This window comes from Larus michahellis, chromosome 5 (assembly GCF_964199755.1).
Source record: "Larus michahellis chromosome 5, bLarMic1.1, whole genome shotgun sequence".
Lineage (NCBI taxonomy): Eukaryota > Metazoa > Chordata > Aves > Charadriiformes > Laridae > Larus > Larus michahellis.
The window spans coordinates 42,363,002-42,390,986 of NC_133900.1; the positions used below are offsets into that span (position 1 = coordinate 42,363,002).

Below are 27,985 nucleotides of genomic sequence, written 5' to 3' on the forward strand. Positions count from 1 at the left end.
GATATGCTACAGTGCTTTCAGATTATACATTCAGAAGGCTTTCTCTGCTCATACTAATTAAACCATTTTCATTCCTGAGTTCATAACTTGGAGGCATGCCAAACTAATCCAAAGGTATTCAACTGGCTAGTGAATTACATGCACTATTATTCATCTCACAGATATCTGGAATACCTCATCTGATTTTGCACTTCGGAGCTGAATATCAGTCTAAGGTTTTATGCATGTTTAAATGACTATGGTTGTCTTTAAAATCAGGTAAATACTATGTTTTTATTACATTGCATTTGGTCACTTGACACTATCACTGTCTTTACACAAAATAACCCAAATAAGGTTTCCACGGAACATAAAGCTAAAATTTCAACATAAATAATAATTCTAATAAAATGATTTATTCCTAGTGATCAGAAGCATCTGGTTTTGTTTTCATGTGAACGCAGTGTAACACCAGAAAAAAATGTCGCACTGGAATTTTACACCTACATCAGTGTAGGAGTCTATGGAATCCACTTCAGGAGTTGTATGTCAACTTGAGTAGGAATGTCAACAAACAGTCCAGGTTTTACAGGCAAAGGTCTTTTAAATAATGTGATGTCAATAATGATGTGACAAATGATTCATTGTATTGCATTTTAAGTATATTACACTTGTTCAACTGTAGGATCTATTTCACAAAACCAACTTCGTAGTTATTCTAAAATATGGACTAGAAGGGTAACTGGGTTATGGTATAATACTCCTAGAACATCTTTTGCTTGAAGCTAATGCATAGATAGTTTAACCTGGGAAAAACTCAGAAAAAATGCATTGAGATTTTAAAAATTTTATTGCAAATAAGTGTATTCAAGAGAATAGAATTAAACGTATTTTGCTTAGGAAAGAACCATTTTTATTTATTTATCATAACTATCTGATAGAGAGGTGAAGGTGTAAAAATTCCCCTCAAATTCCCTTAGTGAGAAATTAACAGAATGCTGCTATGGAAGAGAAGTCCATCACTTTCTACTTTGGAAAGTGTTTCTGCAAAGCAACTGTTCGCCTACACGCAGGAAAGGGCCATGAAAGAACAGAGGACTATGGCACCGGTCAGGAAGGTAAGACTCTCTTCAGAGGAGCGTTCACCATCTGCCTGCGTCACTCTTTCTTACACTGCAGCCTGACTGCTGTCCTATCCTAATACACATCCTGTTTTTGCAGATGAACGAGAGAAGGTTTTGAAGGGAATTCTGACAGCACGAGGCTTTTTTTCCCCTATGGCTGATCAAAAATCACCAGAAGGACTACAGAAGCTCGAAGGTTTTGCGCTGGGCAGGTTCATAGAATTTGCTGAGCCCTGATGATTCATAGAAGATTCACAGACTGGCCTTTATTATTGATTACAAATAAGACTTTCCTTTAGATTTTTTGTTGGTGGTGGGTTTTTTTATGCAGCACCTTTGCACTCCCCTAGACGTCTGCTGAGACCCCTCAGAAAACAGCACATACATTTCAGGTATTTCTCATGTCCTTTCCACCATCAGGTCCCCAAGTCTCACTGAGATTCGTATCAGTCAAAAAACTTCCATTTACAACTCAGCTGAAGTAAAGGTAAAGTTTGGTCCATGTTCTGATCTAAATTTAGATCTGGACTCATGAAAAACAACTAGATTAATATCAATGCATTGGAATAAATCTTTACAGACAAAAGCATTCCTTCCCAATTTAAATATTAGTGTTGAATACCCACTGAATGGCATTAGTATAATTGTAGTGACAAATTCTAATACTGGCTTGGGACTGGGGCTGCTTGCTCTACTCAGAAACTGCACAATTTTTAATAGAGAAGAGCATATTGCAATTTACTGGTTACATTTACTGGTTACTGCTTACATTTCAACCCTTGCTTAAAACTGTGCAAGAAGGACAACTAGTATGGAAAGGATGTGCTGATAAAGCATTCGCAACCTGCAGAAAACATTAAATATACCCCTTTACCTTGAAGAGTTAGCTGTTTGGATAACTTCGGAGTGATATCAATTCCGTTCTTCAGCCAACCAAGTTGTGGGTTAGGAATACCTTCAGCATGGCACCGAAGGCTAGCTGTCACACCTGGCTCCCTTGCCTGGCTCTCTGGATAGACTCGGATGACTGGCGGAACTGAAGACAGGAAACAATTACAATTTCGTGGAGAAGAGTATTCTTCATTTTAAGAAAAATAATTGCAAACTCTTCTAAAGACTCCTGCAGCTATATATAACAGCACATAGATGTGGTATTAGTCACATATTCAGTGACATTTAATGCTGAACTCTGTCACAATAAATTTATGAAGCAGGAATAATGTTCTGTGACAAAAACTTCTTTTCACTGTGGTATCAATGAAAAAAGCCTGAATTCTAATTCAATCGAGTAATAGTCGAGTAATAAGATTTTTATTTTTCCTTAAGTTTCTTTATAAAATATGAATAATGTACAACCAGTAAGTTATGATGTGATGTACAGAGATTGTAATTGTCATTTTCACGAACTGTTTCTTTAACACTTGATCTCCACCTTTCCCCTGTCTCCAAAACACCAATCAGCAATCCATTTTACCCGTATAAAACATGTAATCACAGAATCACATAATGGCTGAAGTTGAAAGGGACCTCCAGAGGACACCTTGTCCAGCCCCCCTGCTCAAGCAGGACCCCCTAGAGCCAGTTGCCCAGGACCCAGGACCACAACATATCTCCAAGGAGGGAGACTCTATCACCTCTCTGGGCAACCTGTGCCAGTTCTTGGTCACCCTCACAGTAAAAAAAATGTTTCCTGATGTTCAGACAGGACCTCCTGTGCCTAGGATACCATTTGCCTTCTTTAACACATGGGCACGTTGCTGGGTCATGTTCCATCAAGACACCTACGTCCTTTTCTGCCAAGCTGCTTTCCACCTGGGCAGCCCCAAGCATGTATCGGTGCATGGCGTTGTTCTTGCCCAGATGCAGGACTTTGCACTTCTCCTTTTTAAACTTCATGAGGTTCCTGCTGCTCCATTTCTCCAGCCTGTCAAGTTCCCCCTGAATGGCAGCATGACCCCCTGGTGTATCAGCCACTCCTCCCAGTTTGGTGTTATTTGCAAACCTGCTGAAGGTGCAACTCTGCCCCATCATCCAGATCATTACTGAAGATGTTTAAACAGGGCATTTATAAAACTAGTCTTCTGAGTTTCATTATTAGCAAAATATAAGAATTGTTGACATCACTTTTCCAAGCTTTGGAAAATTGCCACAGTATATGCTTACCAAGTAAAAATCTGCTACTTACCACATACCAGTATTGGCAGAGAGAGGGCATATGACATCACAGTGGATATATTCCTATTGGTAATCAATGATTAAGCAAGATTTAAAAATCTTACTGTGGAGATTTTTTAGATTAATAATTATTGATCTTATCTTTAATTATGTACAGAGCGAACTTGCTTGAGGTTGTTTCTAACAATAAAAAAAATTAACCATAACGAAGGTTAAAGAAGCATATTTCCTATTCTCCAAAGTTTTGTTTAATGCAGCTTTAAAAATGTGGAATACTTATCTGATGTCAGAAAGCACAGCTGGGTAGAGAGGATGAAGTATCAGTTGATAATGAAAGCAGATAACAAGATCAAAAATTAGATGTGTCTATTTTGGCACAAGATTAAATATTTTCAAATGCTATCCAACTGTTTACAAGAAATGTCCCAGCATGCTGTCCTATTAGAGCATAAAATGCCTCAGATTTCTACATTGCAAGAAATACACAGACGTACTGTATCTCAGATAGGATGCAAAAATCAGTATGTTTCAGGGATATTTTAAACCCAGTTAGAGATGGGTGTCATTTCACATAATATACATGGAAAATGACACATAACCACAATATGCAAACTGCAAAAATATAACAAAAACATGGAAGAAGATTAAAAATGTGAAAAATATGTCTGCTAGTTGCTTAGACTACCAGCTGAGAGCAAAAGCGTATAAAAATCAGGGATATAAGGTTTCTATTGCATTTCTGGAAGGGACTTTACTTTTCATGTCAAGCCTGACATTCCCATTCCTGTTCTCCCTCCACTTCCTCCCTGTTCTGTCACCTCTCCCATAGGATCTGTGTGTTCCATACTGAGACCTTGCCTTCCTCACTCAACTGCACGCTCGGATGGCCTGAGCATCTTCTGGCACCTCCACTCTCAGTCCTACTCCGCCTCTGTTCCTAGGGTCCAATTTTCATGCCTGCCCTGTTCAGCATTTCTTGACACTAGGTACTTTAGGCAGCCTACCTAATATCGCAGATTTCCCACTGCATCAAAGCCAAATAGTTTGTTTCTCCACTTTGCCTCAAGAAAAGCAAGGAGCTCCATCTCCTTATAGACAGGATTTCCATCATTTAACGCTCCCAAGCATCTCAACAACACAAACAACTTTTAGGATCAACAGCAAGGCATTTCAACTCATTGCATTCTGACTACCAATGACAGGATATTTTCTGCCTTTTTTGTGCCAGTGAAATATTCTCATTGTGTATAAAAACTTGACAGACTTCTACTGAGTGCGTGTGAAGAGAATTTTTTTTAACAGTCCAGATTTGGAGAATTTTCATTGAATAGAAAAAGGAATGTATCAGTTTTGCTTGGGCAAAAGGCAGATGATATTTTTGGGGCAATTTTATTCTTTGCAAAGTTTTAGAAAATATTATAACTGAAATAAAATATTTCCAAAACAAACAAACAAAATCAAACCCTGCATCACAAGATGCTATTGTTGCTAAATTAACTGCTCAAGGGTTAGGAGACGTGAAGGTGAGGACCTGCTCAAGTGAAAGCAGGTCTGAGTTTTCTTCTGCTATCCCCTGTTCCTGTAGTAAATCCTGTTCCTTTTAGCTGTATTTTCCCAGACACAAAAATACTTGCGTGACACTAGAGTTTATTTCTTGCCCTACCTTTCCTCCATTTGCTGCCATTTCCCACTTTCCTCAGCAAATCTGTGTCTAATCAGCTACTTATACAACTAGAAAAGTTTTTAAATCCTTGTTTTGCACTACAATTTTTTACTTCATGTTACCCTGCAGCCTACCTATAACACACCACCAAGAACTGTGTAACTGAGGCATGCAAGCAATTAAAATATTAGTGCAGTGTGAGCTCAGTGTAAAAAGTTAATTCGATATGACAAGTTTGATGTAAACTCTTTGGGTTCATTTCAATGTAACTGACCATAAGTATTACCAGAAAGCAAATTTTAAGTACACAAATATGTGATTGTTCACGCTGGCTTTCAAAGCGTTATGTTCTAATATCTTAACCTAAAGAAGCCTACTCTATAAGGGTTTAACCCCCAGGTTAAAAGGGAAGGGAGAGAAACATCGCATAGTTGTATTTAGCAGAATCGTACGTAACTGGGTGAATCCTACATCCCTTATCATTCAGTTCAAAAAGCCGCGTGAGGCTGTTGGTTCCAACTAAGGTGAATATGAAACTATTCAATACATCTTACAATTGCTATAAAAAACCCTGAAGATTATTTCAGTCAGGTCTAATGGAGTTGGGGGGGAAGAGAGAAAAATAGTTTGTTCAAGATGTCTGGAATCCAGGGAGAATGTACGTGTTTAAGAAAGAAACACGTAACACATATAGTGAACTAGGTTCTTCTATTGCTGTGTGTGATAACTCTTTTTGATTAAACTGAGATATTTTGTTTGGAAAAACAAAGGTGGTAAAAGATTTTCAGACACTATAAAGCATCGATTTATATCTGGTTGAGGGTCTGGACTCTCTTTACCTTAAGGTACAAAAACTTTGGGGTTTTTTAATAGGCCTTTTGTCTTGGAATTAAGGTGGGAAAAATTCTTGTCACCCCTCTGAAAAGAACTTGCCTTGTAAATCAATGTGAAAGCTCAGGGAGTAGGATACCATTGTTAATACAGAAAGAAAAATGCCACATTGGTGCTACATATATCATAAGTTGATTTGTAACATACACCATGAACTCACACCATTTTTAGAACAGGTTTAAATTTGAAGGTAGTCTTCCTTTTTGTTTATAATATGGCTAATGAAAATTTGTTTGTCTAGAAGCAGCTTTCCAAAAGTGAAAATCCTCAAATTTACACTTTGAAAAATCTAGGCTGTGACAGGTATATGCTTGTAAAATAGAAAAACTGACTTACAAAAAAAATAATATTTAAACCTCATCGAGGTATCGTGCCTGTAACTGCCAATGGGATCAATAATAATAACATCTTAGGTTATGGAAAGCATAGATCCGTAACTTGATAAATATTGAGTTAATGAGAAAAGGCAGACTTTCTAGGTATTTCAGGTTTTTCAATAGCAATTTTCAAGGCTTTTTTTGTGTCAGATGTAGACATCACATTCATGTAATCCTAAGAACAGTAATAAGAAGGAAGAGTAATCATTTTTAATAATGCTCCTTTACCACTCCAATTAACATAAGCAATAACATAAAGAATAAATCTTGGTTTATTATTCAAATTCTATTTTTTCACTGAACTGATGTATACGCTTCTGTTGTCTTAAATAGCTGAATATTAACATATAAAGTGGCTAACTGAATATGTTAATACCATCGAAGGGCATTTTAGAGACAGGTGGCCCCCTACCAAATACAACAGCCCATATTACAAGAATATCTGAGTTTGTTACAGATTTTTTGCTCAGCCCACCATTTACTACTTTGTTTAGAAGAACTCTACCAGCATGCCCTTATAAACTTTTGAATATCTGCTGTGGAAAAAAACAGAGGCTAATAAACAAGCATAAGGGAAATGATACAAATCCTTCTAAAATACAAATTAACTAAAGACTGATTTTAACAAAGACATTGTGGAGTTGATATTATAAATATTTTATAGGAGACTGAATTACATAGCCCCTCTTTACCCTCAGTGATACTAAGACCATCATATACACCTATCATTATCTGAGAACAGACTTTCGAATTCGTGGGGTTTATGACACTTGATGGCAACAGTAAAAGAAAAATACCTGATAGAATGAATTGCAATATCACAGATATATGGAGAAAAAAATAAAAATCAAACTGACTCATATTCAGAGCCAGAGTCCTGAGACTCAGGCTCAGATTCACATAGCCTCAGGTTTGTATCATCGCAAAATCATACACTTAGAAAGTTTTAAGTATTATGTAAATGCTAATAATGAAACAGTTACTCCTGCCCCATTACAACTTCGCTTTTTTTTTGGTTATAGTTAAATACCAACTTATTATAACATTGTTTAAAATATTTAATGTATTTTTTGTATAAGATTAGACTGGATTTTCTCAACATAAACACGTCTTTTACAGTGCACACTACCTGTATTGTTAAGACTCCAAAGGAAGCTCATTGTTCTTTACTACTGTACCAGTCAAATCAAACTTGAAAAAAAATTCCTAAAGAGTTTAATCGTAAAAGAAAAATAAATCAAAATTATATATATATAATATTTGCAAACTACTTGATGTAAAATATATAAATATTTTTTTCTAAGAATATCTAAGATTTACACAAATTGAAATCAAGAAAGAATGTAAAATCTAATTACATTGTTTTCATTGAACCTTCACATTAGATCTGTGTGATCAACGAAGCCTCATTATCTCATTAACCTTTTGTCTGACTCTCCTGTTAATACAAGTATAATTATATGATTTAGTCATCATCACAAGTACTGACCATCTAAGCAAATGCCTGTGCTTAGAAAGATTGCTGCTTAGAAGTACAGATCTAAACTGCGGAAGAGCTGTTCATTTGACCTTTCATCTCAATGGGTTTAACTCCATCTATCCACAATATGCATGGCAAATGGTCCTATCGCTCAAAGGAACTCCTTTCTCTTTTTCCTTGCTCACCAAAAAAATCAACATCCGAAAATAGTGTTGGAAGGTACCACTCCAATAATGACTTGCGGAACAGCAGCTATCTGAGCAGAGCAAACATGGACGAGTCAATCTGTTTGGACAACTTTAAATTTATATGAATGATACAGAGGAGCAACAGTAGTGATTGCCTTTAGCACCATAAAGGTTTACAGTGCTTTCCAGGGGAAAAATACAATTTCTTGACAGACACTTTGTCACCAGAAAAATCTACGGTTGCCTTCCTTCACCTCTCCCAAATTGTTTCCTGATTTTCTAGTCTTTCAGAAAACCTTCTTCAACTTCAGTGTTTTGCCTCATTGTGTGCTGAACTGAGCCAAACATGACGAATCCTAGCATTTTAACTGTTGCAATGCACCTCTTCAGGATTATTAACACATTGGGATAGGTAGGAACATGTTGACAAGAATATAAACTTGTTAACAAATTCAGGTAAACCAGAACGCATAGAACAGAGGAGGAGAAAGTTGGTCAAGGACCTTCTAAAGTGCTCAACTCACCAACAGTTCTGCTATATCTGCAGGAATTAAAATATGAGTAAACTGAACTTCAGTCTTCTCATTAGTTTAGCTAGTATTTGCTATCTGACTTTTTAAATGACAGAAAACAGTCCCTGAAGAAGAATTTGAAGGAGGAAAAGATGTTGATGCCATGCATTAGCTCAGGGAGGACACTCCAATTACAAAATGTTGGCAGTTGGAAGGGGAAGAAATTGGAAAAAAAATTTTAAAAGAGATAGACAAGAAATATTCTAAGCCAGTTTCCTGGAGAAACACAGGGGCAGAGACAAAATGTTAAGAAAACTGCAAAGTCATTTAAAGATTTAAGGCTATTAACAACAGAAAGTGAAAATAAAAAAGGCTATTAAAAGAGGAATGAATCATATTAAAGGACAAAATAATCTTGGAAGCTGCACTTGGTGTGAATATCAATGAAAGGTATGAATATCAGAAAATATTTCAGCATTTTTGGATAAGAGACGTCACGAAAAGTCAATTATAATTTAGGGTTTATGCAACTAACAATTAACAAAACAAAGAATGATTGCAGCAGCAGTGGCCAAGAAACTAGGTCTAGAGTATGCTTCAGGAGAAAGTTGGAGCCTGTTAATGCAAAGTAAATTTGCAGGAAAAGATTGAGTTCAAACACGATTCTGGATAGGATAAAGTATCAACAGGGAATGACAAATACTGGTAGTTTACTGCAGAAAGGTAGATTTAAGAGTCAAAGATAAATATGAACACTGAAACCACAGGAAAGCACAAGGTCACTCAAAAGGAAAGGCCTGTATTCAGGGCACCAGTAACAATTGCGTTTAAGTTTTGCTTATGCACAGAGTTCAGGAAAGTGGTCCTTAAAACTTGAAGAGATGTAGGAAAATGTAAAGATCAAGATTTCAAATCCAGCTGCCTCAAGTTAATCTACTAAAATAATGGTTAGATTTCAAAATAATAAATGTGAATTTAGAAGCCTACATGAATTACAAAACTTTTAGGGTAGTGCATTTTTTTTAAATCTAATATTAGAATGCAACATTCTTAACACAAGAGACCTATGCACTTATTTTACTTATTACTAAATTAATACTAAAACCTACTTTATCTGTATATATCCATATGTATATATCAAACCACTTACGATTCTGCAGATAACATACTAAAAATTCTCACAGGTGGATAATTCACAGTGCAGAGCAAGTCCTCTGGACTATCTTTACTTCTTTTAATAACTATTATTCATATAGAAGTAATAAATGAAAATGTTTATATTTTATTGTATTTCAAGGTTATTTACAGGAGACCAATAAGGAAAGATAATTGTACCTCTTTTTCTGTTAAGCTGTAACACAATATAAAAAAGGAAACCAGCAACAACAGTTCTGCTTAACCAAATCCAAGTCTCTAATGACTTGATAATTAGAACATTCTTCCTTACCGTTCACTTGGAGAATATGAGTTTGATAGAGCTTATCGTAGCCATCAGCGTAGCAGGTGTAATTTCCCATATGAGTTGTGGTAACCTTAGTAATGTACAAGGACCCATCATCTCCAAAATCCTACCGGGAAAGAATAAAACCAAGGTTATCATAATTATGCCTGCATCTCTACATTAATTATGGTCATCATCTTGACAACAAAGCTGTGATACAAATATAAAACATCACAAATATTAAACCAGAGTAACTGACAGTAATCTGAAAACCAAATATTTTATTTGTGAATGGCGGAATTCTTTGATCTTGCCACACATATTGTGCCTGTAAGAGAAAATACAACTTTTATTTTAACAACTAGTTAAACTCTGCAGAAGTAATATGTTTGTTTATTCAGCTATGATAGTTATTTGCAGAAGAACAGCTATTTAGGATTGGATCTGATCAGACAGAAAAACTAAATCTCTGCACAATTTAACAAGGTAAATCACATCCTGTGGAAGTGTGGTCATCCTTTGAAATGTGCAGATACACAGGAAAAAAAAATATCATTTTGATCCCCAGTTCAATTCTCAGTTCAATTTTAATTAATAAAATATCATTTAAAATTCACAACCAGTTGTAAACTATGCCAATTATTGTAAAAAAGTATGGAACGTTCAACAGTCAGTGTTTTATTTTTCCTTTATTTTTCCTTTTTTGTTTTTCATGTCTGCAAGGGACCACCCTAAAATAACAGTCCCAGTCTAATCTAGCTTCTTCCAGTCTACGTCTCATAGCTTTTAACGTGCTTGTACAAATCCTGCTAAGAGTTGTTTTTTCTACATTATATTTCACGATTTACTTTTTCAAGGACACTTCCTGACAGTTAGTTTCTTTTCAGTCTCACCTAGCAATCTTTTTATTGTTATATATGCAGTGTATTTACACAAAGCAGCAATTCAATTATTTGAGCAAAGTATATAAAATATAAATGCAAAACTACGAAAAATTTCTTTCAGCCTAGTAGATAAGTTTCTTCTGTAAGATATTTAATACTCAAATTAAAGCCTTTAAACTTTGAGGAAAAACACGCAAAACACAGTCAGTTTCATACTAGGAAAAAGTATATACTATGGTATGTAGATCAGCCCCTGATCCTGAAGGGAACCCATGCTCTATAATCGTATGCTTAATGTTAATATAGTCTATTATAAACTCAGCTACCTTTCTTGTGTATTAAAAAGCTGTCTCAAAGCTTCTCAATATTCTCATGTATACAATACAGTTTTCTTTTTATTTTTACCCTTAACTTATTCATGGTCAGCTTATAGCTATTTTATGCTGCCTAACATAAATAGACTCTAAAATAGCCTTTAATATCTTTAAATAGCTTAAAATATCCTCTCCTTGTGATTAACCAGGGGATACAGTGCTATAAAATATGTACACATACACATTATAACTTTATGCAACACAAATATTCACACACACACACTCACACGTAGAGCCCAAGGTATCCAATAGGTGTCAGATTCATTACAACAGGGATAATCACCAAGCTACGATATCTACTGGTCTCCTTAGATTCAGTGATTCATTACAGAAGTACTGCTTTTGTAAACTGATTACAGGGATCTGGGATTCCTGAAGGCAAGTGTTACTGGTAAAGACCATGGCAACTGAAGCTTTCAGTACATCACCCTCTTGTACTTCTTTTGTCACTAGATTCCATGCCCCACTCAGCAGCAGGACCATATTTTTCCGAGTCTTCCTTTTGCTGCTGATATAGCCCTGAAGCCCTTCGCGTCCCTTAGCAGATTCAGGGGAGGCTTTGTCTTTCCTAATCTGCACATTCAAATCATGTCTCCATGTTCTTCCTGGGTCACCTGTCCTTGCTTCTACCTTTCTTCATTTTTATTTGAGTTGTCTGGAGCTCCTTGTTCATTAATACAGGCCTCTGGCTGCCTTTCATTTCCTCTTCACTGTGAGGCACCATTCATAAGCATAGAGGAGGTGATCTCTTAAACCCCTCTTCTATTCAGCATGGTCTCCTATGGGATTCTTCCAAGCACATCCTTGAACAGGCTCAAGTTTGCTCTCCTGAAGTCCAGGGTTGTGCTCCTGCTTTTTGCCTTGCTGCCTCCTCTTAGGCTCCTCAACTCCACCATCTCGTGGTCTCTGCGGCCAAGGTTGCCCTGACCTTTAAGTCCCCAACCAGTTCTTCCTTATTTGTTTCTTCACAAACTTTGTGACCTCCCATGTAAATTCCTTGAATTCACAGAACAGACTACCAAAAGCTTTTAAAAACAGAAAACTTGCCTATAATATCTCACTTGGGAAATCTGTAACCTGCATAGGAAAAGAATTTTGATAAAAAATATTACTATGTGCTGCCTTATTCTTACATTCTATCCTTTGAACTTTATCAATGACAAAATACTGGGCTAGATTAACCTCTGGTCCATCATAACGATTACATTCTTCCATGATCTCAAGTACCACTTTCCCAATTTATTGGGATTTATTTTTTTTCAGTCTCCACTTTCTGGTTTTTCTTCTTTCCCAGGGAACATAATCTCAGTGATTTTATGCTCATATTTCACTCAAACTGCCTTTCACTATAACATCTTCAATCTTCTTGTAGATTGAAATTTAAGCATAAAAATTGACATATAGATGAATTTCCCTTCAATTTTTCAGTCCTCTTTCCCTAAATATACTCAAATTTTATTCAGAAAATATATATATCACTGTATTTCTTCACCCAAAGGTGTTTGGGCAACTAAATGTCACATTGCACAACTCTGCTTTAGATAATTCTACTAGTTGCTCATTGAAAGAAGAAAATAACCCACCTAAAAATTAATCCACCTGGTAAGACTGTTAATAAGTTGCCTTAAGATAACTAAAGCTTTCTGTACTAGCACTTCAGTTACACAGACAATAGTTCTACCAATCCTTCAATATGCCATTACCTAAATTACCACTACAAAACCCCCAAATGAACTCCTTTAAGGCTTATTTTTTAACTTTGATTATGTGAACCAATGTAACTGGATTTCCTTTCTAAAAAGGCCACCTGAATAACTCCAGCAATCTTCCGAGTTGGATATTTTTTATTTTTATCTCTTTCTAAAGCATATGAAGCGGTATGTTCAATGAACTTTTTTCCCCTTACTAGCTACACACATGTTTTCAAAGTGTTGCTCTTCAAGTTATTAGCAAAAGAATGAAGAACAGCTCCTCAAAAGAGCCACACTAGAGGTGCTTACATATCTAGCAAATAGCTAATATTATTGCTGTCTAAAACTTTTTACTTAATCTCTGCCAAAGGAATTTGTGAACAAAATAGTACATAGGATGGAGTGTATTAACATTTAGCTGCTACAATGCACTCTGGAGACTAGTTTAACATTCTTTATGCTAAATTATTAGATATTGCTTTGAAGCGCACTTACCTGTTCCAGGCCTTTGACCGATTCACTGTAGCGTGATGATATCATTAGGTACTATAGCTATTTTCATAGAATCATAGAATGGTTTGGGTTAGAAGGGACCTTAAAGATCATCTAGTTCCAACCCTCTGCCATGGGCAGGGACACCTCCCACTAGACCAGGCTGCTCAAACTCATCCAACCTGGTCCAGGGATGGGGCATCCACAACTTCCCTGGGCAACATGTTCCAGTGTCTCACCACACTCACAGGAAAGAATTTCTTCCTAATATCTAATTTAAGTCTACCATATTTCAGTTTAAAACCATTACCCCTCATCCTGTCATTACACTGCCTGATAAAGAGTCCCTCCCCATCTTTCCTGTAGGCCCCCTTTAGGTACTGGAAGGCTGCTCTAAGGTCCCCCTGGAGCCTTCTCTTCTCCAGACTGAACAACCCCAACTCTCTCAGCCTCTAAGTAAATGTATGTCTGCGTTATGGCTTCTCCCTTCTTCTTTATAGAAACCATGGGCAAAACATCCTTGTGGGTATTATACTCAGACATATCAGTATTTCAATAGGATTCCCACATGACATTGTAATTTCATGACTCAGAGTTTGGGTTTTATGGATGATGTTATTTTATGTGGTTGTTTGGTTATTTTTGGTGGTGTTTTTTGTGTTGTTATTTGGTGATTTGGGTTTTTTACAACTACAAAACAAATCTCCCTAGTTTATTGTTATACTGAGTTCAATGTTTGTTTTGTTAATTAAAGTAAACAATTCAATACACAGAAAGTTGAATGTTGTAAGCAGTGTTTGGAAAGGGATAGTGAAGTACAGACAGAGTTCTTTGACACTGAATGTTGACATACATTTAGTGTTTTATAGAATAACTCACAAGCTAAGTCACTGAAAAAAACTGCATCCAGACACACACAAGCATCATTGAACCAGGGCCTTCAAACATCAACACCAATACATATAGAAAAGGGTTTTTTTATCCTTTTGAAAAAATACTTGATGACACCAAAACTATTGCTAGAAGCTCAATTTTTGTTAAATAGTCTACTGTTCAAATAGTAATGGCATGGTACTTCTACAATTAAATTGAGAAACTCTAATTATTTTTGTCACACATAAGAAAGATAGAATTGAACAATTATTTTAACGATGATTCCACTGCAACTCTGTTCTGTTGAAGGACTTGACATTTAAGAACCATGACACGTGTCACAAATAACGAGTAAAGGAACAGGGAAAGAAAACATTCATTTGACAGTGAATCTTTGCTTAGTTGCCTTAGTGTTAATACAACAGAAACCTAAAGGCGATTTTTGTTTTTAAATCAATAATTATTTCCTTCGGTTTTATAACTTGCTTTCATATGCTAATGCTTTGCATAGAAGAGAGTCTATGATCATTTGCCTGCACTTCTCCATTAACAGCTCTAGAAAGACTGTTGCCAGCTTTCTTCCCACAAGAGAATGTATAATGAAGCAGACTGCTTGGATTTGTTTATCATCATAAAGACTAGGATTTTTTTGGTTTGGTTTATGGGTTGTTTTTTTTTCATACCATAGTTAAATTTATTATCAATATATTGCTCTCTTAAATAACTTTTTTTTTTTTGCTTTGTATAAAAACCTTCTATCCTCCAAATCTCGAGTGCCCTCTCATCTAGAGATCACAACCTTCCCCCAAAAAACCATCTCCCCCAAAATGAGATGCACTCTGTGCATCCACACCGTTCCCCACCCAAATCTCACTTGCAACATATAACTGAAAATTCAGTTCAGGGAATTTAAGAAGTTCAGAAAATTGAACAGGGAATGCAATCTAGATGGGAAATGGAAAATGCGCTGGTCTGAAGGCATTATACACAAAATTGACAGGAGATTTTTTAATATTTTTTTTTTAATCAGAAAACATGACTGTTCTAGAAAACAAGGCCTAACTCCCTCACAAAATAACTTTTGATTTAGTGCTTAAAGTCTCAAATAACATACAGGTTAAATCATAAACCATAGTTAAATCATCAATGTACATAATTCAAACTAGGGCTTGCTACCTGGGTCTTCCACATTCTGAGTGATCCAAAGGATTCATCTTGAACTCAAAAAATAAGAGATATTTTCTTTCTGGGTTTTTTGGTTTTTTTTTTTTTTTTTTTTTTTTTTTTTTAATGTGCATTTTTTTGTTTGTTTTTGTTGTTTTGGGGCTTTTAATTACTTTTTTTTTTTTGTAATTTTTCAGGCCTAGATGATAACTTTCTGACCAGCATTTCAGCTTCAGTATTTTATATTGAGTTCCAAACATTTCATAAAACTGTATTTAAGGGATCTATGAACTGGTTAAGAATCTTCTTTTGAAACGTGCCCTCCATAAGCAAGCACCAGCACCTCAACATTGGTACACAGTAAAAAGCCATTTTTATGCACCACTACTTACACTTTGACACTTTCACAGTACTGATTTTATGGGGCCTGTTTCATGTAGGTCAGAAGAAACAATTGATGCAATCTTCTTATGGCCCTAAAATTTTCAACTTTTGAAGAACTTCAAAACATTACTCTTAACTCCAAAAGTCCACACTTTAAGGTAACGGAAAAAGAGAAAGGGAGGAAGAAGGAAGGAGGAAAAAAAGAAAGAGCCCAAGGACAATAAGAAAAGAGCACAGGAATGAGAATGTGAGAAATGGAGATATGAACTATTAGTTACGTTATCCTCAGACAGAAAAAAAATAGCTTACTGGGTCCTTAATAAATGGAATTAGCAAGCACCGAATATTTTTAATTAATAGCTTTTTGATTACATATGAAACATGAATTTCTATTTGCAGTGTTTGACAAACCTAAAACAAAGAGAAAAATTACATTGGTTGGTATCTTTTTTACTGACAGTTAATAATGTAAACGACTAGCTCTGGGATAATGACAACACAATTTTGGTGGGGATGTCCCCCTCCTCCTTTTTAAAGGGAAAACTTGATTTTCTTATGGGAAAAGGGGAAAAAAAAATAAATCCTCTGTCTCTGAACTGATCAGGAAAACAATTTGCACTAAAGAATTAAAATTTTGCATTGGTCTGCTATGGAAAAGCTGCATTAATAATTGCAGCCATCTAGATATTTTTAAAAAAACAGTTGTTTGCTTGTAAAACACAGACAGTATACATAATCCCCTTTTCCTATACATCCCTCCACATGTCCTGCATTTGATTTCAGTCAACTCATGGAAGTACTAGTAATACTAATGTTGCATTCTTGTTCATATTTTATGTATTTATTTTTCAGTATCTGTAACTTACTGTATTACAAGGACACAGAGAGTAGATAACCTTTTGAAGGTTAACAGGAAACATTTTTAAAAATAGTTATTGATGTATGCTTTGTTTGCCAGATAAATTCAGGTCAGGCTTTTCATGCTAGTGTAAATTTTACAACTCCTGCTTTCCAAGCAGTCAGTTTCTCTGTCCATGTTGACAGAGTAATGCAACTCTGTGGTTTGCTATTGCATGTCAGGAAGAAATAAAATTCTATAAAGAAATCTGAGAATAATTGCATTTGGCACAAATCCAAGACTTTTAAAGTTTTCCTTCTGGTTCAAGAGGGACAAAAAACCTCTAAATTTCCTAGGCACAAATTCTGCATATGTTCTCTCAATCTCATATTTTACAGCTGCAATAGGAACAAATCATGAATGTAACACAAGACAACAGTTCATGGTTATTAACGCAGGCTAACTTTAGTCAAGGGAAATTAATCTTCCTTAGCTTCTTTTACAGTCAGTTGAGAAAGTTAAAGGTAGCAAAATCCTTTCATGGCCGAGGTCGGTGGATCTGGTTTTGCTCATTGCTTTGAGATAGCGTCTGCCCCTCTCTGCTGACCATGGAAACAAACTTCCTCGCTACGATTTGACATTGTAATTATTTCATTGGTCCCTCTGATTCTTGAGACTGGGGAGACTGGGGGGGCGGGGAGGAGTAATTTTTACAAAGGTATTTTTCAGCACAGCAAGGTAGCCTCGCTAGCATCACCCTACTGCCAATGGGGAAAAACAAGATCATCCAGTGAAGTAATTCAGAACATCCAAGTAAATCTCAGATTTTGAGGAAGTCTTCAAGCATATCTTCCTAAGCTTGTCTTACAAATGGTCAATGCAGAGATCACCCCCTATTATCTCTTCCTAAAATAAAACTGTAATGCATGAGCCCTGACCACTAGAACAGGACTTGTCTGCATTTAGCAAATCCTAGAAAAAAATATTTCTCTAACTATAAATGAATAAAATAACACTGTACCTACTTAAATAAGTAGACATGCATGATTTTTCCTTTATTCTCTTGGATACAGTAATGACTGCAGTTTTGCTTCATGAGGAAATAGTAACATCTAAAAAATGGTAACATCTATTATTCCATGGAAAACATGCAGCAGCTTTGTGCTTTTCAAACTACGTCAGATTAAAAATTGGTTTTGCTATTTTGAAACCTAATAATGTTACAAGTTTCCTAAGAACCTGCAGAGGGACCACACAGAAATGTGCCATAACACCCTTCATTGCTAGATCAGCAGTGAGAATAACGATTTAGTGATGTAAAGAGAATTTGGATCTTGTATATGGGAGAGATGGATCAGACACAAGTGACAGCTGTCCCAAAGCACTAGAGCTCTTGAGGCAAGCCATAAAACATCACTAATCTTTTACTTCCAAAAAACTCTGTAACTTTATGCTATCTTGCTATGAATCTGCAATAAGGACTGCTAATTTATTTAGACATTCCAGATCTCCAACTGAGTAGATACAACTTATTTAAAATGGAAATTTCAGCAGGCTCTGATACAGCTGTGTTTTTTATTGGTTCATGTTACACACAGAGATCTTCAGAATGACTCATATACCATTTAACTTCTACTCCTTTTTAACAAAACAAATTGTTATATAATCAGATTCAATCAGATAAAGCTATTTGACATTCATTTCTCATATATTTTTCAATTTAACATCATAACCAGTGACATGAATTTATAATAATTATCCAATTACCACAGTTTATTACAATTCCTCCAAACTGTTTTTATTTCTTTTTAAATCAGCTTTAATTGTAGATGTATTTATTATTACACTCTAAGCCAGATCTGCAAAAAGAAACTAGCTTTGCAACATGCAGTTTCTTTGTATCAGATCACATGCCACAATGATACCTAAAAGTGCCAGGTGGCCCCAAAGAACAGAAGTACTGACACAATTCATGCTTTAAGGTGACTCAGTTTAGGGTCAGATTTGTGGAATGAGCAAGAGCATCCCCATTTCTACTTCCTTTCTTTAAACACATTTTATTTGTAGAAAGAGCATTAAGAAATCATTGAATACTTCCTAAATTTTCCCAACTCTAAACCCATCAACTCTTCATAATCACACTGGGATAAGATTGACTTTATTTTCAGTCACTTAGCTTACACACACTTTTGTTTTAAATTTATACAGTTTATCAGAGTTTTTGATCTTCCTATTGCATAAAATACTGTGTTTCAGGTTTAGTTTCATGAGTGCAAACCCCTTGTCTTATGTTGTCCATAATCCATATCTTTGATTCCTGAACTGTGCTCGTCTTAAAAGTAATAGAACTCACTTATTTTATTTTACAGAAGCAAATTTCTCAGGATGCTTCTTTACAAATTCAAGAGACGCTATAAACAACAGAAAAATAACTGTTTAAACGTTCATAATACTAAAATTTTCAGCCAATTTTTATCTAGTACATCCCATATATTTCTGAACTACCCAAGAGTGAGACAGACAGGCAGGTAAGACTGCCTTTAAGCTTTATGCAGTCTGCACAAGCTCTGTGGGATAGATTTTACTACAAACTATCCTGCGTGCATGTGATAAATGAACAGGCAATAAAATACCCTGTCAAACATGTATAGCTTTCAAATATCTTGCAGACAAAACTACCTAAAACAAAGAAAAGATACAGATTGGTATGGAATCTTCTACTATGTGGTGGCTGAAGAGGAAATATCGGGGCGGGAGAGAAAAAATAAACCTAGTACTTTCAAATCTAATTTTGAATATCAGAATGATTCACTTTAGTTTGTTCTTGGTGTACAAGGGGAAAAAACACCAAACAAAAACCACAATCATATTGTAATTTGAATAGTTTTAAAATGACCTGCCATTTTATATGCAGCATTCATGTATGATCTCCAGACTACAGTAAAGAGAAAACGTGGCCAGTCACACACATTAGCTGGATTATTAAAATAGTAACCTTTGTGTCAGTTCATTATCAAGTATGTTATATAAGAAGCGGGCACATATACGCTTAGAAAGATTTTGAATGGAATTCCTACACAAAAGATTTTTTTAAAAATACATACCTGAATACACCGAACAAAGTGAGTGACGTCTATCCACTGCCATCTTTTGCTCTTCACTTAGAAAATGAAAATATTGAGAGCTTCCCTTAACAAGGGTCTAGCCCAGATTGACGCACTCAATACTCAAAAATATTTCTTAGAGCCTTTTAAGCAGACAGCAAATCACATTCTATCTGAACTAAACACTTAGTATGAGCTGGAGTACAACAAGCAAAGGCTGAATTACACTAATAAAAAAATTGAAAGCTGAGACAACTTACATTTAATACCAATCTTAGCTATCTGCAAGCACGACACACACGCTGCCTTTGTTCAAACCACTAATACAATATTACATGGTCATCAGCCTAATCTTTTATCACAAGAAAGCTTTACTAGGTAAGATCAATTCCTTGATGTCAATGAAAGAAAAGACACTTCAGCGTCATTGGCAGCTACCGCAAGGCTTTCACTGTAACCACTGAAACTATTTATGTGGGAACAATTCTTTTCTTTTTCTTTCTTTTCCCATCTCTACATAAATGAACTGTGATGACACTTTTTATTGATACGCTTTGTATCCACTGGTCATGGTTTCTGATCAGGTAAACTGCAAGCTATTGCAAGAACACCCTGGTGCAAAACAAGACAAATTACAGTGTTCAGAAAGTTCTCTGTAAAAAAAAAGAAAAGTTTCACCATGTGGTAGTACTGACAAACATGTTTTCCAGAGCTCTACCAAGTATGACTTCTGTTCTTCTGCCAATGAGGCCAAGATGTTAGGAAGAAAGTTAATAAGGCTACAGGTATCATATACTTTGATGGTTGCTCATACACAAATATAATAGTGTAATGCTGAACTAACAAAATCCCATCTTTTCTACACATTTTGACCAGTAAGCTATTTGTGTTTCTTTTTTCTGGTATACATCCTTCTGTTAGATGTAGTCTGTCTTCAAGTCACAGAAATGAGGATGTAAATTCCCCATTTCCTAAAGGGATTGTGAATAGTGGTCCTTAATATTTTCTGGCTCTTATTAACAAAGTAAAGACATGTTGCTGATATTTAGCAACTTTGTTTCTATTAAACACAGGACTTTTTATCCAATATATCCTGCTACTTGCAAAGTCCTTAGTAAACTGTGTATTATTTTGAAGCAAAGTGCCTATTTGAGGTACACCTGTTTCCCATGCATTTTAACAGTTTGAAAAAATAAAATACCAAACACAAGTACTTTCAATTGCACAGCTGAAAGTAAGACCTGAATGCCAGTGAAACAAAACACTTACATAAAAGATTTATATGCAAATCAGAGTACCACAATGAGTCATGACCATACTCTTGTACTCTCTTTGAATTGAGACTAACAGGTTCTCTCTTCTGTGAGACGTACTCTGCTTCAACTTTACTACTGTTGTACCAATCAAAATAAGAATCCTCTTTTGTTGCAACAATTACTAGCTCTTAGCTAACGGACTTTAAGTTTCTATAACATCTACCAAATTAATTTTACTTCTTAGCGCACCATTTTTTGTCCCCAGTACTTAATTTTTGGTTTTTTAACTACTTCTTTCTGTAATGGACCGAAAAATTCATTAGAAGTACAAGTCCTTTATGAACCATGAAGCGATATATACTGTATCTTCTTTTTTCGCCTTTTTTCTATGCTTTCATACCAAACAATGGGACAGCACTATTCATTGAAAAGCTTCTATGCTACTGTCACCATATGTAACTATATTACTGAAATGCAATCATACTTTTTTTCTTATACACAGTACAATCTTACTTTGGAAGACTGAAAAGCACAGAAGTTCTTTTTCTGTTGCTTATCCCCCTAGCTAACCCTTGGTTTCATTGTATTTTACTTTAATTATAACCTTATCATCAACAGTTGCTAACTGATCATAGAATTGATGTCAGAAATAAGATCTTTAATACAGAAGGATGGGAGAAAAGGCGGCTTTTTTTTCCCTGCCTTCCTTTTACTGTAATTTATAATGTTAATTTTTTAACACTTACAGCTTAAACTTCTAAGCCTTTTCCATGAACGAATTTCTTGTCTGATGTTAAAACTAATGTATATCATATCAAAAACTTGAAGGCAAAACAGGATTTCAATCGTCTTTCGTTAACTGTAAGTGACAATAACAGGAACTTCACAGAATTCCTAACATTTGCCAAATTGCTGCACAAAATTTAAAACATCTCATAGACAAAAGTAGTATGGCACTGATATTTTACTGTGCCAGAGTATAGCAATTCCATTTTATTTTTTATTAAGATAAACAGGTCTGCAAAGACAGACTTTTGCCCGAAAGGAGCACATACTCTACAAAGGAAGATATAGTCTCATCCCAATTAAGTAACAGGACAATCTGAAATGAAATGTGTAACTATGGCTGTTACCAAAATTCTTAGGAATAAATGGACACCCAAATCTGATTTTAAACCAGATAAGATAACCTACTTCAGATGATAGTGGAAAAGAATGTTTTCTTTTACTACGATACTTGGAATTTTATTTTAGGTTAAAAAAAAAAAATCAGTTTTGTTTTATTCCCTTCGAGTATTCAATTAAATATCATATAAAAACATTTAACATTGGAAACAATTAAGATATTTTCCTCAGAAAGTTCTACAAGAAAAATGTTAATCATCAGCAAAACAAGAACATATTTGGTAAGTATTTTTGGGTAACTCAAAAATCCAGTTACTTCTATCTCATTTTACCTGCAAAAGTGTAATAAAGAATGCAGATTCAGTGATCCTCTGTAAATTTGCCTGAGTTTTTCTTACTCTAGGGCAGGATAAATTTTTATACCAAAACAAACTAGGTATTATTTAGGAACACTGTTTCAACTTCCTTACTTCTGGTTGGAGTTTTAAGTGCTACAACAGCCAGGCATACATGAGAATTAGCTGAACACCATTGACACATCCTTATTTTTGTAATTCCCACCCACTTTGAAGAATACGTCTCCAACGTTCTTTATCAGACTGGATGGAGCCCAGAGAGAGCTCCAAAGAAAAAAGTAATCCTGTGAAGAACAAGAAAGACTGAAAAGTTGATTTTCCATCATGGCTTGGCAGAACGTTTTGGAGTGTAGAAGAGGGAAAATGGAAGCCTTCGACTCCAGATATAAGAAGTCCAACTCAGGCAAGTAACCATCAAAATATGTCATTACTGTAGACATGTCCCAAGGACTGTGTAAAGATGTATGGTTGTATCAATCTTTTTACCTGTAAAGCACTGCCAAAAATGAGAGTCAGGAGAAGACAGAGCAGCAAACACAACAAAAGGCAAAAGGAACCCAGCTGAAAATAGCCCGGAGACTGCAGAGATGACCATCCACAAGACTTTTTCTTCAGCTCAGAACTGAAGAACGACCAAACAATGGACAGAGAAAGAGCACCATTGCTTTACTGAGTAAATGTTTCCAATGTTCCAAGGTTTTCGTGATCAGGACATGTAAATTTGTCACAATATTAGTTGTGGTGAATGTAAACAAATAAAAATTATTAAAACCCTGTAAAATATACTACAGTTAAAATTCATCATTTCAGCTATATAGGTGTGAACCAGAAATAGAAACCCTTAAGAAAATCAAGCAAAACTACAGGAACCATTAAAAGTACTGACAGATAAAGGCATTACCATACTTCACACTTCATACTTCACTTCAGGAAAACTTTTAGTTTATTTTATCTCCCCTCTTTAAAAGAAAAATGAAAGCACTTTGGCAATGGAGACAAAGGTTACTTATAACCAAATAGGAAAAAGTTCTGAATGTAAGCTTTTGAAAAAGGAGCTCTAGATTATCAAGATGGATATATAAAAGCAGTATAAAAATGACAAGGAAAAGAAGAATACACAGGAAGGTAATAATGTTTACATATGGAACAGAACTTTGGGTGATGAAAGAGAAATTGGTCTGTACTAAAGTAGATCATCAATAAAATTTAGATATGAATGGATATGTATTACTGGGACTATGAGTAGACCGATCACTGAGAAGTTTGATTCCGAGAAATCTCAAATGTCATCATTTCAGAAGTGCAGCAGGCTTACCATCTTCTGTTGTAATCCTGTAAGAGCTCACAAATCAAGCAGGCTTGATCTGGGTAAGTGATTAACTTCACGTCACTTTTGCAACTAGCAGTACTGGTGGTTTTACAGGTGGGTGGGCAATTTTGTTTTTGAGTCAGTACTGAATCAATACCTTGGAAGACTTCTCAAGTGTTTTTTTGTTTAAATAGTTATTATTTTTTTTAAATATTACAAATGCCAGTTGAGTCAAATTCCTAACAGCTAATTATGTCCTACCTACATTAATTCTTCCTCCTGGGATGCTTGGGAGGGAGGGGCAGAAAGGGTTTCTTTTTTTGGTGTTTAAGCAATTGTGCCTCTCTGTTTAGTGAAACAGACTCTTGGATATCAAAGCACTTTTGTTACTGGTGATGTGGCCCTCCTATTTAATGTACTTTAGTGATGATTTGAAAGTCAGGGCTGTAAGCCACAGGAGGCCATTATTAACAAAGCATTTTTCTCATGCTTTTAAGAAGGACTGACCTTTCCTGGTAGTTGTCGCCTGGTACAGGTTACTCTTTTGAGACTTCTTTTCTAAAATAATAACCCAAAAATCTTAGTATTCTTTTTGCATCCTACAAAACTCTTTCACACAATTCTTATCAAAGCTGTGGAAAGCATTAGGTATAGTAGCATAGCAAAAGTACTGGAAAAAGACCTGGACAAGTTGGAAACATAAATATGTAACTAGTAAAAGCATTCAGAAATTATGCTGGTTTTCACCCAGCTGAGGGAATGTATTCTGCAGAAAAAATGAAAAAAAAAAAAAAAAGAGAAAAGTAAGTCTATAACGGTACATAAATATCAAACTGCAATTTTTTCATGAACCAATCAGAAATTAATAGCACAAGTTGAATTTGCTAGTATCTGCAATATAGGGTGCAGACATAACTTGCATCTCTATATATACATATATAGAAAAGAATAGAGAAAACAGTTAATTTGAACTAAAAAGAAAGGGCTGGGGGAGAAAGATGGCGTGATTGTGAAAAAAGATGCTTAAAAAAATTCTGAACTCGGGTTGTAACACAATAGACCAAATAGCTTTCTGCTAATTTTAAAAAACAGGGAAGATGGGCAAGACTGAAAAGAAAGGTACATGTGATAGAAGTTCTAGTGTCTGTGGAAAAAGGAGTAAAGATTACTAGAGCAATAGGACAACAATAAACAATGTCTGAATGAATAATAGGGTGGAAAAATCAAGATGTATTTAAAATACAGCTTGCTGAAAGGAAAGCATTAATATAAATTAAATTGCTAGCTCTGTACCTTCCTTAAAATATTTCCATGTTTCTACAGAACCTGCTAATTCGTATTTACTGTAGAAAACTTAAAAATAGAACAGGTAGGGATGGATATAACTATATTGTAAAATACCAAAAAATAACGATGACGAAAACTGTCAGTTTTTATTTGCTGTCTTTATAGTCTAGGTTTACTTTTAGAAATTTTTAAATTTAAAAAAAAAAAAAAATGTTACTGATGTATTCTGGAACCCCAATGAAACTAGACAGAATCAGCTGCAACCTACAGGAAGATATGTCTATGAGAACAAGGACAACAATGTCTTGAACACCTTTGGCATTCATCACAGAGGACCCTCTTAAACAGCTAGGAGTACAGAACTGTCATTTCAGCTACTCTTCTGAAGATATGTTCAAAGTGCTGTATTAAGAAATTGGTTTGAAAGAACCAATCAATTCATAAATCCATAATGTCCCTTTTATTTTACTAACAGTTTCTGTTTGTAGATGTCAAAAATGCATAGTGCTGCCTTCCAGGTAGTTTAACTTGGCTTGTCTGGGGTTATTTTCCAGGGTTCCTTCAGGGCAAGGGTTAACAGATGTACGTGTTATATTACCACCTTTCACTGTCCCGGGGCCTTTAATTTTTAACTTCTGAAAAACAAACAGGAAGATACTAACAGACTCTGTTATTTTGGATATGACTAGCAGAAATAGTTCTAGAATGCGGAATTATGAGTACTGCAACACAAGGGGCTCAGCTCTGCAAGAAGAAACTACTTTGCCCTGCTCGCTCTCCGATAGGAAAAGGACCAGATCATGATCTCGGTTACACTGCCGAGAGCACGAGACTAGATTATGGATCACAGAACATGATTCTGTTCACCTCTGAAATCAACACTTTCATTTCTAATGAAGATAAAATGAAGCAGACTAATCTAGCGTAAGAGAAGAGAAAGCCCATGAGGGTCTTAATGTTTCTTCATAAAAAGAGACTCATCAGCTGGCTCAAAGTCAAAATAGTCCCAGCCATAAAAATATGTACATAATGAGCCACATCATAAAGTTCAGTGGTATTATGACTTTGAGTTATAGAACTTGCATGTCCAGATTATTTTAACAGGAATCAGTACTTATGAACAAAACCTTATCACAATCTTTTTCACTGTACTTCGTTAACCCAGAAGATTACAGATCAACACTGGTACCTGGTTTCAATGTGTCTGAAAACACGATGTACAGTCTAAAGCAGCATTCATATTGCCATTACTAAAACAAGTAGCTTCAATATTCAAAACAAATAAAACATGCCAAATATTGCAAGTCTTACATGTATCCAAAGTTTCCCTTTTCTGTGATTTATCCCACTGTTAGTGAATGAATTAGGACTCAAAATCAGATTCCAAAAAAGGGAAGAGAAAAGTAAAGGATGGAAGAGAACTGAATGAGATGATTGCACTGGTGGTCAAGACTAAATACTTTTGGCATATCTGTAAGTGAATAAAAAAGCATTAGAGATTTGGTAAAGCTGATTGGCATCTTTGACAACTATTTTCACTTCACTTTTAATACAGGATAGAGAAAAACACCTGGTATTTGACCCATTAAATAGAAGACAAAAGGTAATAATGCAGCCTTCTTAAAAGAAAGACCATGTAACAGATAAAGGGCAATTCAATACAGATAAAAATAGAAACCTGCTGACTTTCATGAGTCATTGTTAATCAAACCCAACCACTTCATTGAAAAATTCAGTAGAAAAGCTATGAGATGTAACAGATGGGTTTAAGATATTTCATAAACATAATGTAACAAGGAAAACCTGCAACTAGGCTGTCAAAGTGAACTTCATATATCCTGATTGTAACACACACAAAATACTGCTGGACCACATAGAAGATATGACACTGCAATTGCTGCATTACAATTTCACTATTATTTACTAAGGAAAGTTCAAAACAAGCCGGTGAGGAACCAGTTTTTGTATTGCACAAGATTGGTAGCTTTTTGACTACGGTACTATGACTGATCAGTTTGATTTGTTCATTCTTGGACTGTGAGTTACAGTCTTCCAAAAAGGAAGAGGTTAGGAGCATCATCTCTGAAGGGAAGGAAATTCTTGCATTCCCTTCATGTCACAGAGCCCCTACGCTTTCCTTCACATGGGGGTGAGAGAGTCACAGCAAAGACTCCGCAAGATCAGAGAGGCAACAGCAAAGCTTCAGGGAGGATGAAACACTCCTGAGGAACGAAGCAAGACCATCCAGAGCTTGCTGCAGCAATTCAGAAAGCCACAGAGTTGACTGAAGCCAACCCTGGAAGCAAGCATTCCCCCTTTTAGGATACTGGAGACAGAAAAAAATTCCGTTTATATGAGTTTTGAATTTCTATTCTGTTTTGCCTATTAATCCTCACTTTTAAGAACTTTTAAGTCCTCTAGTTTATATCCTAATAATTTTTTTTAGATTTTTTACTTCTAAAAGTTGTTGTCTTTGGGGAGCCGAAAAAAAAAGATTGAGGCATATTTCCCCGACATTTCTGGCTCACCTGGCATTCTGTCATAAATACAAAAAAATGAATTCTTGGCAGACAGGGCATTTATATTTATGACTATTTCCTTAAAGTCATAACTGTTTTGTACTAAGAACAATTTAACCATGCATAAAGAGAACTTTGTATGTAGGTCCATAATATCCCATGTGAGAAGACCACGTGACAGGGGATAATTTGTAACACCCTCCTGAGAATTTTCGTAAGAATAAAGAAAGTGGGGAAAAAGGATGAGAAGTTGGAAGGAAAAGAAGGGGGCAGATATCAGGAGTGCTTTCTAAGAAATATGCTTAGCATTTTGAACAATCTGAAAACATTTCTGTCATCAATTGCTGAGCAGAACTCTCCAGAATGGAAGGAAGAATGTTCTTTCAGAGGACGTTAGCTTTTAATGGCATCTCCATTACGGTGTTTTGGGGTTGTGTTTTTTGGTGGGCGTGTGTGGGGGGGTGGAATATATCAACAAGACAATGCAGACTGTTGAATG

At 35.5% G+C, this 27,985-nt stretch overlaps 1 protein-coding gene across 4 annotated transcripts in view; it reads right to left on the reverse strand.

Annotated features, from left to right (window-relative positions):
* The window catches only part of FSTL5 (follistatin like 5), a 422,258-nt gene that overhangs the window by 70,017 nt on the left and 324,256 nt on the right, over window positions 1-27,985 (reverse strand). For all 4 annotated transcript variants that reach the window (XM_074589804.1, XM_074589802.1, XM_074589803.1 and 1 more), the window contains exons 8-9: window positions 9,837-9,957; window positions 1,978-2,139 (exon numbers count right to left, since the gene is read on the reverse strand). In XM_074589804.1, coding sequence (XP_074445905.1) covers window positions 1,978-2,139; window positions 9,837-9,957 — 283 coding nt within the window. The remainder of the gene's footprint in view (window positions 1-1,977; window positions 2,140-9,836; window positions 9,958-27,985) is intronic.